The sequence below is a fragment of the Anolis carolinensis genome, chromosome 1, assembly GCF_035594765.1.
Source record: "Anolis carolinensis isolate JA03-04 chromosome 1, rAnoCar3.1.pri, whole genome shotgun sequence".
NCBI lineage: Eukaryota > Metazoa > Chordata > Lepidosauria > Squamata > Dactyloidae > Anolis > Anolis carolinensis.
Window position 1 is genome coordinate 38,147,113 of NC_085841.1, and position 18,116 is coordinate 38,165,228.

Below are 18,116 nucleotides of genomic sequence, written 5' to 3' on the forward strand. Positions count from 1 at the left end.
CTAGTTTCTCTATGCAGTTCTTTCACCAGAAGCGACTTGCAGTTTCTCTAATCGCTCCTGACACCAAAACAAAACAAAACAAAAAACTCCTACCTTTGCCCAGAGCAGGTCATATCAGAACAGATCCACTGTTTCTTGGCAACCTCTGTTTTCTTAGTCTGTACTTAATTTATTTGGGTTTATTCTTTGTTTAGTATCAGTAAATTTTAAAAGTGTAAAAAATAAAAAAAAATCCCTTAGTTGCATTTTAGTTGTAGCATCTTCTTTCCCAACCCCTGGTAAATCAGTGTGCCTTCCCAAACCATGTTTTCCCCCCTCACTCTGTTATATATTAAAGTTGTAGATGACACCTAGTGGTTTGACTATGCTAATAATGTTAGCATCCTAACTTCAGCACATGTTTTCTGGGGATTTTCAGCTTCTCTTTCATTAGATATTTGTCAGGAATGAGTTGGCTTCACTGTGAGGGGCATGCCAGGTGAAATACCACATTTTTTTTACAGTGCAGCAAGAAGAGTAATAAACTTGTAAGAATAAAATAACAACAATAATATAATACAGTAGAGTTTCACTTATCCAACATAAATGGGCCGGCAGAATGTTGGATAAGCGAATATGTTGGATAATAAGGAGGCATAAAGGAAAAGCCTATTAAACATCAAATTAGGTTATGATTTTACAAATTTGGCACCAAAACATCATGTTATACAACAAATCTGGTAGAAAAAGTAGTTCAATACGCAGTAATGCTACGTAGTAATTACTGTATTTACAAATTTCGCACCAAAATATCATGATATATTGAAAACATTGACTACAAAAATGTGTTGGATAATCCAGAACGTTGGATAAGCGAGTGTTGGATAAGTGAGACTCTACTGTAATAATAAAGTAAGAAGAAAAAGAAAATGCACAGCGTTAATAAGAGACTCGACCAGATCTGCTGTCATTTTGCAAGCATTTTTGACCAGTGTTCCCTTAGAATAAATGTGTAGATGTACTCCATCAGCAACCTACCTTCATCTTTCTCTGATGGTAGAGAATGTTATGTTGGGGAGTTAGGTAAAAGTAAAGGTTTTCCCCTGACATTAAGTCCAGTCATGACTGACTCTGGGGGTTGGTGCTCATCTCCATTTCTAAGCCGAAGAACTGGCGTTGTCTGTAGACACCTCCAAGGTCATGTGGCCGGCATGACTGCATGGAGCGCCGTTACCTTCCTGCCGGAACGGTACCTATTGATCTACTCACATTTTGCATGTTTTCGAACTGCTAGGTTGGCAGAAGTTGGGGCTAACAGCGGGCGCTCATTCCGCTCCCGGGATTTGAACCTGGCACCTTTTGGTCCCCAAGTTCAGCAGCTCAGTGCTTTAACACACTGTGCTACCAGGGGCCCCATGTTGGGAAGTTACTATGAGGTTATTCTTGCCAAGGAGAAGACATTCAGCCTTTTAGTGGCAAACACGTTCTCTTCTTTTTTTATTCTGTCTTTGGCTTTTGTATGGAACTGCATGGAGGAGTTAGGGTTCCAATTAAAATGACTTAATTTAGATGATGTCATCACTTGCCTTGCCTGGGCAACAGATTGACCTATTCCTGGATGTTTCCTTTTTGGCAAGACTGGGCCTTCATGTTAAATTAGCAATATAACATTTCATCTTCATTTAAGCTATTATATATTACACATAATCAAAGACAGTAATGGAAGCTTGCAAACCTGTTTATCTGTGCAAAGGACAGAGCATGTGAGGTAAATGGAAGAGAGTCTGAGCCCTACTCATAGTGTGCTAAAATGCAGTTTAGCATAATGTCACTGTAGTCTAATCGCTTAACATGACCTCAATGTAAGAATGATTTGAGTGGATTATCATCACAAGTCTTTGCTTTATGTGGCAGCATAGTTAAACTGAACAACAGGCCCACTTTGACAAATTACACAATACTGAAAATAACATTGACTGACCTCTTTTCCCTCTAAGAGCCCATTATTGATGATGTGATATCACATATTTTGAGACTGAGAGATAAACTTGGATGGGAGACATCATTACCAAGATGTGGATTCATAGCTAACGAAGATGGTAGAACTGATAAGCAGAAGATTACATTGCCGGTATATATATTTGTCATTGAGTTCGTTTTTAAAAAAATCATTTGCTTGCTGTTCAAATCACAAATACCTAGTTAGTTAATGAAAGAAATGATTTTAACATGATTAGTTATTAAGTCCTATTAAGTAATGGCGAAATTCTATTTAGTTTCTAGCAAGTTACTTTTTGAAACTCATATCTTTATTCATATTCTGCCTTTCCCCAAAATGGGATTCAATATGACTTACAATAATTTCCATGACGTGGCCAAGATGGGGAATTCTGGGAGTCGTAGGCACCCAAAGTAACTTTTCCAGGTTCTGGTTTTATACTGGTAGAATTGAAATTCTACTGTTGCAGCTGGCATATCAAAATGGTGCTTCAGTTTATATCTCAGCTTTTCTGATGCTTCCTTAATGTTATAATTGTAACTAGGCCACAGATGGATGTGTATTTGGTCAATGAAGTACTTTTCTGGAGTATGCCTGTATGTATTGCAGAGTTGAGAAAGCTACTTTTTGCATTACAACCCACAGCATCCCTCAGCACTCTTAGAAACATTAGGCTGTGTTTGCTTTTCACTTAAGTTTGAGACCCAGATAGTGTGTAGATGTAAAATGTACTTTGTGTTGTTTCCTATCCCTATTTTACAAGCGCAGAACCTGAAATGTGAAAGAGCTATTATGTTGACATACAGAGGCTGACTGATGAGCTTGCTTGATGACATACGTACAGTGGAAGCCAGAGAAGATTATAATGGCACAAGCTAGTTACATTGATAAATAGGTGGCTACCATTAAAATCTTTCACACTTCATAAAGATTCCTAGAACCTGCTTATGTCAATTATAAAGGGGAAAATGTCCCTTTATAATTGAAATTTGAAGACACTTTATTTCATGATAGAATGTATGATAAAGTCTGGCTTGTGAATCCAGAGTTCCCCAAACAGTTAAATCAATATTGTTGCAGGAGCAATAAAATAGCCACAAGGCAGCAGCAGTTAGCCAATAACAAGGGAGAACTGTTTCCAAATTGTACTTCTTTGTAACTTACATGTGTATTCTAACAAGAACACCAAGATGTTCTTTTAATTGCATTAGAGAGTAATCCACTAGTATTGGGTATTCCCACATGCCAATCTTTTCCTGCCAGAACCATGTTCTTTTTTCATTGCGGCCATTAACTATTCATCTCTTCTCTGACAGTTTTTGTTTTACTACTAAACCAACCATAGTAATATATTTTATGTTCTCTGGCAATATGGAAAAAAGGGATAAAATCTGAGCCAGAAATAAAAAATAGCGGCTCTCAGAGATAATCTCAGCATGGTGGGGGGAGAGAAAAGACTAAAAACAATGGAGCTTAATTGATAGCTACCCAGCAAATCAATGAGAAGGGGAAAAGGCATAAATCATTGCTACTTAATAAGGTGCTCTCAGTGGCACAATGGGTTTAAACCTTTGTGCCAGCAGGACTGTTGAACAAAAGGTTGGCAGTTCGAATTCGGGGAGTGGGGTGAGCTCCTGTCTGTCAGCTTCAGCTTCCCATGCAGGGACATGACAGAAGCCTCGCATAGTATGGTAAAACTTCCGGGCATCCCCTGGGGAGCGTCCTTCCAGACAGCCAATTCTCTTACACCAGAAGTGACTTGCAGTTTCTCAAGTTGCTCCTGACATGAAAAATATTGCTACCTACTGGATTTCCAATGCAGAAAGGAAAGAAAATGAGAAAGCTATTTATTTCCTCAAGCAAAAGTTACACTGAGGAGATTAAAAGTAAAATAGCAAATAAAAACAGAAAAGAACACTGTATACTAAACTTAAAATATCAAAATATAAGCCACATAAAAATGAATAGTAAACCCACTGGTAAATTAGGCTGAAAGTGGAGCCGAGGTTTCCAGTGGGAAAGGGTAACTGATAAACTGCTAGGAGCGATAAAAGACTAGAGAAAATGATGGAGCTGGTAATCAACTTTAGGTTTCAAAAACAAGGTTACAAACAGAGAACATAGTATAATAAGCAAGGATCATTTGTTAGATAATAGCAAGAAAGAGGTGGAGGTAACATCTTGCAGAAAGAATGATCTCAGAACAAAGGTTCTTGGGTATATGCAGTAGTATTTTCACTGTACCCCCAAACAATGGGAAAGAATGACCTGCATTAAACCTGAAATAGCTCAGTCTTTTTGTGAGCTATTTCAGGTTCAAAATGGAATTTTAAGCACAATAAAAGAGAATATAAAAATGGAGGCTCAAATGACTTCTATAACCTGAAAGAAGTTTGCCCCCATATTCAGGTTGCTCCAGAACACAGGAGATACTTAAGTATCAGATTTTTGAACGGATTTTTAACCATATCTATATATATAAAAGGATAAAAAAAAAATTCGGCCTAGGTCAAAACAACAAAACTACACATCCCAGAAACACTAAACTTGGCAACACAACCCCTCATCCATGCCTCTACGTTCATACAACAAAAAGAAAAGAAAAATAAAGTCCTAATTAGAGGGAAAGGAATAATCATTTTTTATCCAATTGCTGCCAGTTACAAGGCTAAACTCTGCCCACTTGGTCTCCTAGCAACCTACTCATCCCAGGGGACAGGCACAGTTAGGCCTCAGGCCTCTTCCATACTGCCTATAAGATACAGATTATCTGATTTTAACTGGATTATATGGCAGTGTAGACTCAAGGCCCTTCCACACAGCTATATTACCCATTTATAATCTTATATTATTTGCTTTGAACTGGATTATCTTGAGTCTACACTGCCGGATACAGTAGAGTCTTACATCCAACATAAACGGGCCGGCAGAACATTGGATAAGCGAATATGTTGGATAATAAGGAGAGATTAAGAAAAAGCCTATTAAACATCAAAATAGGTTATGATTTTACAAATTAAGCACCAAAACATCATGTTATACAACAAATTTGACAGAAAAAGTAGTTCATTACACATTAATGCTATGTAGTAATTACTGTATTTACAAATTTAGCACCAAAATATCACAATGCATTGAAAACATTGACTACAAAAATGCGTTGGATAATCCAGAACGTTGGATAAGTGAGACTCTACTGTAATTCACTTCAGTGTGCATTTCATACAGCTGTGTAGAAGAGGCGTCATATAATCCAGTTCTAAGCAGATAATACAAGATTATAAATACAGTAGAGTCTCACTCATCCAAGCCAGCAGAACGTTGGATAAGTGAATATGTTGGATAATAAGAAGGGATTCTGGAAAAGCCGATTAAACATCAAATTAGGTAATGATTATACTAATTAAGCATCAAACATCATGTTATACAACAAATTTGACAGAAAAAGTAGTTCAATGCTCAGTAATGCTATGTTGTAATTACTGTATTTACAAATTTAGCACCAAAATATCACAATGAATTTAAAACATTGACTACAAAAACATTGACTACTAAAAGGCAGACTGCGTTGGATAATCCAGAACATTGGATAAGCGAATGTTGGATAAGTGAGATTCTACTGTAATATGAAATAATTACTGTGGTAATCCAGTCCAACCCAATTCTGCCATGGATGACACAATCCAAGCACGCCCAACATATGGCCACCCAGCCTCTCAATAATAATAATAATAATAATAATAATAATAATAATAATAATATCATACAATCCTAAGGTTAGCAGATACCCCTAAGGATCATCCAGTTCAACTTTCTTGTATCACGCAGGAGGACACAATCCAACCACTCCTGACAGATGCCCATCCAATATCTGCACAATAATAATGCACATCGAATCATAGCATCAGAAAGATAGGAGACACCCCTAAAGGCCATCCAGTCCAACCCAATTCTGCCATGCAGGACACAATCCAAGCACTCCGAACAGATGGCCATCCAGCCTCTCAATACTACTAATAATAATAACAACATCATACAGTCCTAAGGTTTGGAGTGACCCCTAAGGATCATCCAGATCAATTTCTACCATGCAGGAGGACACAATCCAAGCACTCCTGACAGATGGCCATCCAGCCTCTACATAATAATGATGATAATAATAGAAGCATAGAATCCAAGAGTTTGGAGAGACCCCTAAGGGCCATCCAGCCCAACCCTTTCTACTATGCAGCAGGACACAATCCAAGCATTCATAACACACGGACAACGTATAAATACTATACAATACTACACAGGGACATAGACCTCCTCTACTCTCACCACTTTCACAGTACACAAACAGCCAAATGCATACTAAACATAAAGACAACCACACAACAGACATTCAATACCACCACTACCTCAATAAGTTCTCACCAACCCCACCAGACAACGCCACAGCAATGCGTGGCCGGGCACAGCTAGTGTTTTATATTTTTATATTTATATTTATGGAGGGCCCTGGTGGCACAGTGCGTTAAAGCGCTGAGCTGCTGAACTAAGTGGAATGAGTGCCCGCTGTTAGCCCCAGCTCTTACCAACCTAGCAGTTCGAAAACATGCAAATGTGAGTAGATCAATAGGTACCACTCCAGCGGGAAGGTAGCAGCGTTCCATGCAGTCATGCCAGCCACAGGAGGTGTCTATGGACAATTTTTGGCTTAGAAATGGAGATAAGCGCCAACCAAGCCTGTAGCAGGGGAAAACCTTTACCTTACTATTTATATTTATATATTTTTATATTTATATATTTATATTTTTATATTGTTTTAATTGGATTTTCATTGTTTTAATTATGTGTAGGCATCGAATTGTTGCCAATTGTGTACACCGCCCTGAGTCCCTTCGGGTGAGAAGGGCGGGATATAACTTTGAAATTTCCCCATATCACTAACTGAATCATAGAATAGTAGAGTTGGAAGAGACCTCATGGGCCATCCAGTCCAACAAGAAGCAGGAAATCGCATTCAAAGCACCCCTGACAGATGGCCATCCAGCCTCTGCTTAAAAGCCTCCAAAGAAGGAGCCTCCACCACAGCCCGGGGGAGAGTGTTCTACTGTCGAACAGCTCTCACAGTGAGGAAGTTCTTCCTGATGTTCAGGTGGAATCTCCTTTCCTGTAGTTTGAAGTCATCTCACAAGAATGGTAAAACATTAAAACATCCGGGCGTCCCCTCCTTACAGACGGCTAATTCTCTCACACCAGAAGCAACTTGCAGTTTCTCAAATCACTCCTGATATGAAAAAATCAAAAAGCTCATAGATTCCTGACTTGGGATTTGAATTTAGTTTTGAATGCCCTTTGAACAAATAAGAGACACATCACATGGCTTACTTTCATTTAAAATGGCTACTATTAGTCGCAACAACATTAGGAAGATGTATGTCAAAGCCGGCAGTGTTATCAGTTTATCCACATCTTTTTATCAGAGAAAGATAAGGTAGTTTTATTGTTAGATTCATCTTTTGTACCAAAGTGTCTTCATTGGAATAGGATTTAATACAATATCCTTACAAATATTCTGTTAAAATCCATAGCATTCAGGGGAGGAAGTCTGACATGTTTTTGATGTTAGACAAGCTGTGAAGATAAACGTAAACAGAACAAATAGAATTCAGACAGAAGGCTTATTCATTTGGTCCAGAAAGCATTCAAACAGGTCATAGCTTGATGGTTGAAAATATAGATTTACTTGTGGTACAATTTAGTTACGAAGCTTCATTCAGTGAGGTTGATGTCAATAACTGCAGCATATACATTGCCTCATTTTTTAAAAGGCATTTGCAAAATTAGGGTGGAAGGATCCAACAACATTTGTGAGAGATTACAAGATAATTTAGATTGGCGACTGCAGGTTTCTGGAGAATGGTGCTGCAGTCAGTGTTGGATTAATTTTTTAAATCTCCCTAATGTTAAAGCTTGGGAATATATCAATTCTATTTGAGCATTAATTTGCAATGTTACATTGTTTAAATGTTTGAGTAGTTATTTAGGTTGAGGCAGGGCAATGTACAAAATTTTTGGAAAAGGGTTAAATACCTAATGACTGTAATAGAAAAAGAATGTGTTGCTGTCTGGGAAAGATTCGCACATAGGAGACTATAATAAATTATGAAAAAATATGAAAGAAGAATACAGCATTTAAAATGAAAAACAATTTTAACCAACATAAACTTACCAGTATTTCAATGGGAAGTGTGGGTCTGCCTTTAGCTGATGAGAGTCAAGTTAATTCGGATTGTTATTGCTGTGTGCCTTCAAGTTGTTTCAGACTTAGGGCACCCTAAGTCTAAAGTGTAGGGCGGGGGCTGGATAAATGACCTTGGAGGGCCACATCTGTCACGCAGGCCTTTGGGGACCCGTTATCTAGTTGGACCCAAGTGTGTTCTTTGGAGCAAGGCATCTATTAGTTTGAAGATCAGATGTCTGTTTAAGTTATAAACTCACTTTATTTTTCTTTGCTAATCAATACTTGCAAATTTTTCAAATACATAGTCTGGTACAAGTAACTTCTATTCTGTTTTTCTTGAATTTATTTTAAATTAGTTAATACTTCCCACAATTTTGGTACAATTTGAGAAAAACATGTAAAAAGATGTATATATTTTAATCTTTACATAAAATAATCTATTGATTTATTTTCTGGAATCAGAGTGTTTCATTACAGAAAGATGATGGAGAGTATGTATACTGTCTCATAAGAAGCAGGGATGATCCTAAAGCAGCCTATGATCCTTATGACCTTCAAGTGGTTTCGGCAAATTTGGCTAGACAATTTAAAGAATATTGGACTATTACAGCTTCATATATTTCCAAGGTAATATTAATTCTTTCCCAGTCCACAATTTTAAACTATTGACTGCCAAGTCTTGCAAGGCTTATATAGCAAATCTTTATTACACATGCTGTAGTTTTGTGCAGAAAGACTCCTATTAAAAGGGCAGTCACTGTCCGCTTCACCTCAACTGCCCAAAAATATTATTCAGGCTCACCAATGTTGCTGCTTAATGCCGCTCAAACCGAAAAACAAAGTAAAGAAAAAGGGAGAATTGCCTTTCTTTGTTTTGGCAATGAAGGAACAATAGTGTGGGAGCACTGCTTCTATACTACACCAAGAAACTTTTTATCTGCCTCTCATCACTGTCTTCACACTGCCTCCCTAAAAGCAGTTTGTTTCTTCCTTAATCTTTTTTCTTCCTTTTTTTCCATGGTGCATTCTCATTCCATTTCCTCATTTATAGTCCTTTATCTGTATTTGGATAGATGTAGACATTGTATTTGTATACATGTAGACAAACAGATCCTTTCTTCTTTAGTTCTTCCTAAGTATGTTCCTTCTATGCATTTTTAAAAGGAAAGATTTGTTACAAGCCCCTATATTTTACCTTTAACTTAGCCATGGGCTGTAGTAAAATCCTTAATTTTGCCCTGAAAACCTGTTCTGTATTTATACATGAGGTCATTTTATTCATGACTATACATTGTAATATGAATTTATTTTAAAAGAAGTATTAATCTTCTTTTAATTAATTAAAAAAGTTGATTGCAAGCCATACGGTCAATTCTTCTTTTATTTTTTTAAGTGGATATAAGATTCAAAGAATGATTTATTCAATTATTGTTGTTTTTGATCATTCACCATCCCCACCTAGAGGTAAGAATGAATAATGCAAAATAAAATTTTCAATCACGTTTTCTTTCCGTTATTTTATGGAAACTGTTGACATTTATGCTTATCTTTGAGAAATTTTTGAAGCCATACAAAAATTAATGTAACTTACAGAAACAGAAGTCTTCAAAGAGCATATTGTAAGTCTAAATAATCATTCATCTCATGTAAAAGAAAGTGCTAATATAAAATATTTCATAATTATGAAAATAATTTCATAATTGTTCAGACTATTAATTTTCAACTCTGAATTCCTAAATCTGGTTTTCCTCAATTTTTCTAGTTTACCTTGGTGTGTGGAGAAGAAAAAATGGAAATAAGACCAGTAATAGAATGGTTATATGAAAGACAACTTTATTATGCCTTACGTAGTATTAAGATCTGTTTTAACTTCAGGTAAGACCTTAAGTATAAGTTTGAGCAAGAAGTACTCTTCCACATATAGGAAAGCATTTTCTGATACAACATGAAATCTTTATGTAAGATAATTTGCTACTACTGATTTGCAGACATTTTTGTATAAGGATTTAAGGTATATATTAGTTCAAACTCTCACAATTTTTCACAGAACGCGGTTTTTAAAATTTACAGTTTTATTGAAATTGCTGTATTACATTCAGAATACAAAAATCTAGAAGTCAAAAGAATTATAAGTATGGACTATATATTAAACTAGCACGCGTTGCTGTGGCGTTGTCTGGTGGGGTTGGTGAGAAATTGTTGAGGTAGTGGTGGTATTGAATGTCTGTTGTATGGTTGTCTTTATGTTTAGTATGGATTTGGTTGTTTGTGTACTAAGTGGTGAGGGTAGAGGGGGTCTATGTCCCTGTGTAGTATTGTATAGTATTTATACGTTGTCCATGTGTTGTGAATGCTTGGATTGTGTCCTGCTGCATAGTAGAAAGGGTTGGGCTGGATGGCCCTTAGGGGTCTCTGCAAACTCTTGGATTCTATGCTTCTATTATTATTATTATTACTATTACTATTACTATTGTTATTATAATGTTCATCATCATCATTATTATGTAGAGGCTGGATGGCCATCTGTCAGGAGTGCTTGGATTGTGTCCTCCTGCATGATAGAAGGAAGTTGATCTGGATGATTCTTAGGGGTCGCTCCAAACCTTAGGATTGTATGTTGTTGTTGTTGTTGTTGTTGTTGTTATTATTAGTGTTGAGAGGCTGGGTGGCCGTCTGTTGGGAGTGGTTGGATTCTGTCCTGCATGGCAGAATTGGGTTGGACTGGATGGCCTTTAGGGGTGTCTCCTAACTGTCTGATGCTATGATTCGATGTGTATTATTATTGTGCAGATATTGGATGGGCATCTGTCAGGAGTGGTTGGATCGTGTCCTCCTGCATGGTAGAATCCTTATTATCCAACATATTCACTTATCCAACGTTCTGCCGGCCTGTTTATGTTGGATAAGTGAGACTCTACTGTATATTTATAATCTTATATTATCTGCTTAGAACTGGATTATATGAGGCCCCTTCTACACAGCTGTATAACATGCACACTGAAGTAGATTATATGGCAGTGTGGAATCAAGATAATCCAGTTCAAAGCAGATAATATAAGATTATAAATGGGTTATATAGCTGTGTGGAAGGGCCTTGAGTCTACACTGCCATATAATCCACTTCGAATCTGATAATCTGTATTTTATAGGCAGTGTGGAAGAGGCCTAAGTGAGGCCTAACTCTGCCTGTCCCCTGGGTGAGTGGGTCACTAGGAGACCAAGTGGGCGGAGCTTAGCCTTCTAACTGGCAGCAATTGGCTAAAAACAATTATTCCTCTCCCTCTAGGACCTTAGTTTTCTTTCCTTTTGGTTGTATCAACCTAGAGGCGTGGATGAGGGGTTGTGCTGTCAATTTTCGAGGTTGGGGGGCCTTTAGTTTTGTTGGTTGCCGGGATTCCATCACTCATTTATATATATATAGATTGGACTATAACAGCAGTGGGAATCTTATAACATCCTAGATCAGGAGTCCCCAAACTATAGCCTGCGGGCCACATGTGGCCCATTGGAGCCATTTATCTGGCCCCCGCAACAGTAGCTCCCTCCTCCTCCCCCGAGAAAGGCACGCATGGGGCAAGGGAGCAGAGAAAGGTGCTCACCTTTCCCGCCTCCTTGCCTGCCCTGCACACTCCTTTCCCGCCATCGCTGCCAAAGAAGGCGCTCACGGGGTGAGGGAGCAGGGAAAGGCACTCACCTTTCCCACCTCCTCGCTCGCCCCGTGCACGCCTTCCTCGGAAGCGGGAAAGAAGCATGCGAGGCGAGTGAGGAGGCAGGAAAGGTGAGCACTTTTCCCTGCTCTCTTGCCCTGTGCGCGCCTTCCTCAGCGATAGAGGAGGTGAAACAACGGAGGAATCCTTGTGGCGAAAGGAAGAGACCTCCCTCCTTGTGGATGTGCGTGCGGCAAAATAAGGAGGGAGTCTGCATGGTGAGGTAAAGAGGGAGGCCTCTTTCTTTCACCACAGGCACACCTCCGTTGTTGTTTTGCTACGCACGCACATTCACAAGGACGGAATTCGCATAGCCAGAGTTAGAGCGAGGCACATGTGTGCGCAGCAAACAAGCACGGAGTCCGCGTGTGCCTCTCCCTCCTCCTCAGTCATTCCAATGTGAATGACTGAAAGAAAACTTGGCAGCCCTGTTGTGGATTCATTTTTCTTGAAGGCTAGCAGTCTCTTCCAACCCTGATTATTACAGTATTATTGTTGCTGTTGCTGCTGCTGCTGCTGTTGGTCAGCAAAACAACAATGGAGGCGTGCCTGTGGTGAAAGGAAGTGGCCTCCCTCTTTACCTCACCATGCGGACTCCCCTCCTTTGATTATCTTTTGGTGCACAAAGGCGGAAGGGGGTTGGAGTAGATGGCCCCAGGAGGTCTCTTTCAACCCTCTTCATTATTTTTATGATGATGATGATGATGATATGATTATTATTAACATTGAAGCTGTATTTGTTCCCTTTTTGTTTGTTTTTTTACTTCAAAATAATTTATGTGAAGTGTGCATAGGAATTTGTTCATGGTTTTTTAAAACTATAGTCCAGCCCTCCAATGGTCTAAGGGACCGTGAACTGGCCCCCTGTTTAAAAAAGTTTGGGGACCCCTGCCCTAGATGCTATTGAACTGCAAGTCCCAGCCTAGCTTGGAGGAAATCAGCAAAGCTGTAAATCAACTAAAAAAAAATAACAAAGCTTGCGGACTTGATGGGGTTCCTTTTTTATTGTGTCAGAAGCGAACATACTGCAAGTTGCTTCTAGTGTGAGAGAATTAGCTGTCTACATAGACGTTGGCCATAGGACGCACATATATGTTATCATACTTCTGAAAAGCTTCTCTCATGTCCCCAGTGGGATCCCTGATGAAATCTTCAAGGAGGGTGAGCCTGAGCTGACACAACAATGTTTTCTAATGTATGGCATTTCCTAATCACTTTTGGGCTGTATGGCCATGTTCCAGTAGCATTCTCTCTTGATGTTTTGCCTGCATCAGTGGCTATCAACAATACATTTTCTAACCAATTGAAACATTTTTGCAAATCATTTGAATATATGTATTTTTCTTTCTTCTTCATTGTCCTTCCCTTCTCCCTAGAGTGCAAGAAGAAACTAGGCTAGGACAGCTTACAGGAAAGAAATTTAGCATCTAAATTCTTTGTGATAAGAATCTTTTTTACATATGTAAAATCAGCTGTCACTATTTAATTTGAGCCCTTCTAGAAGGAGCAGATGTCAATGTAATATTTTTTTCTGATGATAATTATAGGAAACCAAATTACAGTATACATTATGTCTTAATCTTTTTATTAAAAAATTAAATAATATTTTATTCAATATTTCCAAATGTTTTTTTCACACGAAAGGGAAAATGGAACAGTCAGGTAAAAAGGAAAAAAAGTGAGGGTAGGGGTAATTGAATTATTGTTAGTAGGTTAACTCTATAAATATCTAGTTTGTCTCCGGGGAAGAGGGAGTGAGTTGAGGGAACGAGGGAAAGACATTGTACAAAATTGTAGTTGTTACATCTAATTCTTCATATCTATTACACTTACATTACTTAACGTATTAAAAGTATTACAAATGCCATATATCCTCTATAACAAAAAGAGGAGTAATAGTGTCATCTAATTTTAAACCTAATAGTCATATCTTCTTATCTTTTCTGTATTGTTCCATGTTCTTCTTGTCTTCTCCTCCAAGTCCTCTTCATTAAAAGTTCATATTGATTGTTCTTATTTAGATTATTTCTTTTAACTCTTTTGTAAGATTTTAATTATTGTTTAAATAATCTAAATCTTTAGTTTAATCTATTAGTCAGTAAATTAGTATTGTGCAGACAAAATTTACTATGTATCACTATCATCCTCCAAAATGATCCAAATTAATTAGGGGGTACTAACCCCTCTATTATCCTAGAGGTTCTTGAATGAGGCGGTAATAAGTATTTAAAAGTATATATACGTGCACAATTTTTTTTCCTTTTGTGCTATCTTTGTTTCAACCGTTCATTTACACAAAACGAATGATGACATTTTTGTAGGAAATGAGAGGCAACATGAAAATGAAAGCCGCACACTTGCTTTCGTTTTCCTTTTGTTTTGGCCCTGTAATGATAAGCAGAGGGCTGATTTCCCATTACAGCTGATGTGTACCAATGGGTGTTAATAATAATATTAATATAAATAACGATAGTTACTCTGGTACCCAAAGCTGAATCTGAGAGAGGTCTGCTTCCCAATGACATCTGATGGGTGTTAATAATATTAACTGTTTTGGGACATGGAACTGAAACAGCCTTAGTAGATGATCTACCCCGGGAACTGGACAGGGGGAATGTGTCCCTGTTAGTTCTGCTGCACCTCTCAGCAGCCTTTGATATCATTGACCATGGTATCCTTCTGGGACACCTCACAAGAATGGGGCTCGGAGATACTGTTCTGCAATGGCTCCAGTCCTTCCTGGAGGGTCAATCCCAGAAGGTGTTGCTGGGGACACCTGCTCGGCCCCGCAACCATTGTCTTGTGGGGTCCTGCAGGGCTCAGTACTGTCCCCCATGTTGTTTAACATCTACATGAAGCCATTGGGAGAGATCATCAGGAGTTTCGGAGTACGATGTCATTTGTACGCAGATAATGTCCAACTGTCACTCCTTTCCACTTGTCCCTAAGGAGACTGTGCAGGTCCTGAACCCGAGCTTGGCAGCTGTGTCGGACTGGATGAGGGCGAACAAATTGAAATTGAATCCAGACAGGACAGAGGTCCTCTTGGTCAGTCGTAAGGCTGAACAGGCATAGGGTTACAGTCTGTGCTGGATGGGGTTACACTCCTCCTGAAGGCGCAGCTTGGGAGTGATTATAGATTCATTGTTGAGCCTAGAACCCCAAGTCTCAGCAGTGGCTAGGGGAGCTTTTGCACAATTAAAACTTGTGCACCAGTTGCGCCTGCACCTTGGGAAGCCTGACTTGGCCACTGTGGTCCACGCTCTTGTTGCATCCCGAATAGACTACTGCAACATGCTCTATGTGGGGTTGCCTTTGAAGACTGCTTGGAAGCTCCAGCTGGTTCAACGGGCGGCAGCCAGGCTGCTCTCTGGAGTAGCGTACACAACTCTCTTGTTACACCAGCTCCACTGGCTGCCAGTTTGCTACCGAGCACAATTCAAAGTGCTGCCTTTAGCCTATAAAGCCCTAAAAGGTTCCAGCCCAGTTTACCTGTCTGAACGTATCTCCCCTATGAGCCACTTTGGAGATTAAGATCATCTGGGGAGGTCCTGCTCTCGGTCCCGCCTGCTTTGCAAGCATGGCTTGGGGGATGAGAGACAGGCCCTTCTCAGTGGTGGCCCCTCGACTGTAGAACTCTCCCCAGCGATGGTAGATCAGCCCCCTCCCTTCTAGCCTTCATAAGGAAAGCAAAAATTTGACTCTGAGATCAGGCTTTTGGTGATTAGTACAATGCATTATTAGACTTGGAATTATGGATAATTGACAATGGAACAGCCTTGGACTATGATTTTCAGATGATGTGACTTTAATATTGAATGTAATTTTTAAATGTTTAATATGTATTAATTTTAAATTTAATTGATTTTAAGTCTCTATGTATTTTAAGGCATCTAATGTTTGCCATATATAAGCTGCCTTGAGTCCCCTTCGGGGTAGAGAAATGCAGAGTAGAGCTAGATAGATAGATAAATAAATAAATAAATAAATAAATAGTTATTCTGGGACCCTAAACTGAGTCTGAGAGAGGAGTGTTTTTCCATGACATCTGATGTGTACTAATCGGTCTTAATATTAATATTAATAACTAGTTATTCTGGGACCCTAAACTGAGACTGAGAGAGGAGTGCCTCACCATGACATCTGATGGGTACTAATGGGTCTTAATATTAAAATTAATAACAACAGTTATTCTGGGACCCTAAGCTGAGTCTGAGAGAGGAGTGCTTCCCCATGATATCTGATGTGTACTAATGGGTCTTAATAATATTAAAATTAATATTAATAACAATAATTTTTCTGGGATCCTAAGCTGAGTCTGACATTTTGACCATTTCACAGACTCTTATGCTCTATCCCAGTGGTTCTCAAACTTATTTGGCCTACCGCCCCCTTTCCAGAAAAAATATTACTCAACGCCTCCTGGCTTAGAGGGGGTGGGCATGGCTCTTGCTCCAGAGGGCGGGGCTCTCACCTAGTCCAAGATGCAGGGCTGGGAGGGGGGTGGGGATGTGGGAGGGGCCAAAAATGGGCGGCCAGGACTGGGATGGGCGGCGTTCCAAGCTCTGAGGCAGGGCTGAGCAGAACTCTGTCCTGCGGCACCTGCCAGGACACAGGGGGTGGGGCCTCTATATCACGCCCCCCGTGTTCTAACAAGTGCCTCAGGGGAGGTATACAGAGGCTCTTGGGAAGAGGCCCTGCCCTTTAGTCCTAAAAGGCCTCTCAGGAGAAGTATAGAGGCTCAGCCCTGTCTCGGGCTCTTGGAAGGAGTCCCCACCCCCTTCTCTAGCTCTGCCCACTGTGCCCTAACAGGCATCTCAGGAGATAGATTCTCAGCCCTGTCTCGGGCTATTGGGAAGAAGCCATGCCCACTCCTCTAGCTCCGCCCCCTCTGTCCTAGTAGGCGTCTCAGGGGCTCAACCCTGTCTCCGGCACTTGGGAAGAGGCCCCGCCCCTCTCCTGGCCCCACCCCCGTGTCCTAATAGGTGCCATCACAGCCCCCCTGGATCAATCCAGTGCCCACCGGGGGGAGGTAGTGCCCACTTTGGGAATCACTACTCTATCCAAAGTCTTTCAAAATTACAGTTTTCTTGACATCCATTTTTACAGGGTCTCCCAGTTGCCATCTGAGGATTGAGACTCTTAATCTCCTCTTGACAGATGTTACAGCCATATCTGTAAGCATTTGTTTTTGTAACACATTCAGAATTTGCCCCAAATGTTTGATCTATTTCTTATTTATTTATTTATTTACAGCATTTATATTCCGCCCTTCTCACCCCGAAGGGGACTCAGGGTGGATCACATTACACATATAGGCAAACATTCAATGCCTTTACCATAGAACAAAGACAAGACAAACATAGGCTCCGAGCGGGCCTCGAACTCATGACCTCCTGGTCAGAGTGATTCATTGCAGCTGGTTGCAACTGGCTGCTCTCCAGCCTGCGCCACAACGCGGGCCTGTTTCTTCACATCAAGTTCCTGCGTTCTGAGCCCCTCCATGACATTTTGGATTAACATCGTTCTCTAACTTAGGGCCACACAGGAGTGTCTTAATCTTTTGAATACGTGCTTTTCTAAATGAAATCCCATTTCCACTTTCTCCCTATTTTTCTTAAAATCTTTTCTTTTTTTCCAGAAAAATTAAATATTTTATTGTGTGGAAAAGCAACGTTAGGAGATCAAAAGTAAAGAAGAGCAAGTAAGTGTGAAGAGATGTTATGAGCACAGAATAGTTTAAGAACATATCTCTAGAATACATAATAATTGTAGCTTTATATTGTGATAAAAATTGGAATCAAACATTTCAGACCATTCTCGATGTATGTTGATGATCAATTTTGTTACCTACAGCTCTAGGTAGGGCCCCAACACAAATAAAACACATTGTCATAAAATACAGACTTTAAAACACACTGCTACAAAATACATATATTAAAAATACATAGGTCAAGTATTAAAATACAATATAAAATGCAATATAAATACATATATTAAAATATAAATAGAATGAAAACTTAAAATTCACAGTTTAAAATTGACTGGGCAGTCCTGCTGGAAGAAATTTAGCTGTCAAATCTCTTTTGGCATATGTGGGGACAGTGATTATTAAAAGAGTCCAAAAGCACTCTTTTCCATGAAGGGTGGGCAGGGCATATTCATTCACGTGCATGTTGATGCTGATACACACCTTAAAGAT

At 39.5% G+C, this 18,116-nt stretch overlaps 1 protein-coding gene across 6 annotated transcripts in view; it reads left to right on the plus strand.

Moving 5' to 3' along the window:
* dnah14 (dynein axonemal heavy chain 14) overlaps window positions 1–18,116 on the plus strand; it is a 362,578-nt gene that overhangs the window by 12,192 nt on the left and 332,270 nt on the right. For all 6 annotated transcript variants that reach the window (XM_062972594.1, XM_062972581.1, XM_062972591.1 and 3 more), the window contains 4 exons: window positions 1,977–2,110; window positions 8,670–8,834; window positions 9,970–10,082; window positions 17,556–17,618. In XM_062972594.1, the coding sequence (XP_062828664.1) occupies window positions 1,977–2,110; window positions 8,670–8,834; window positions 9,970–10,082; window positions 17,556–17,618 (475 nt within the window). The remainder of the gene's footprint in view (window positions 1–1,976; window positions 2,111–8,669; window positions 8,835–9,969; window positions 10,083–17,555; window positions 17,619–18,116) is intronic.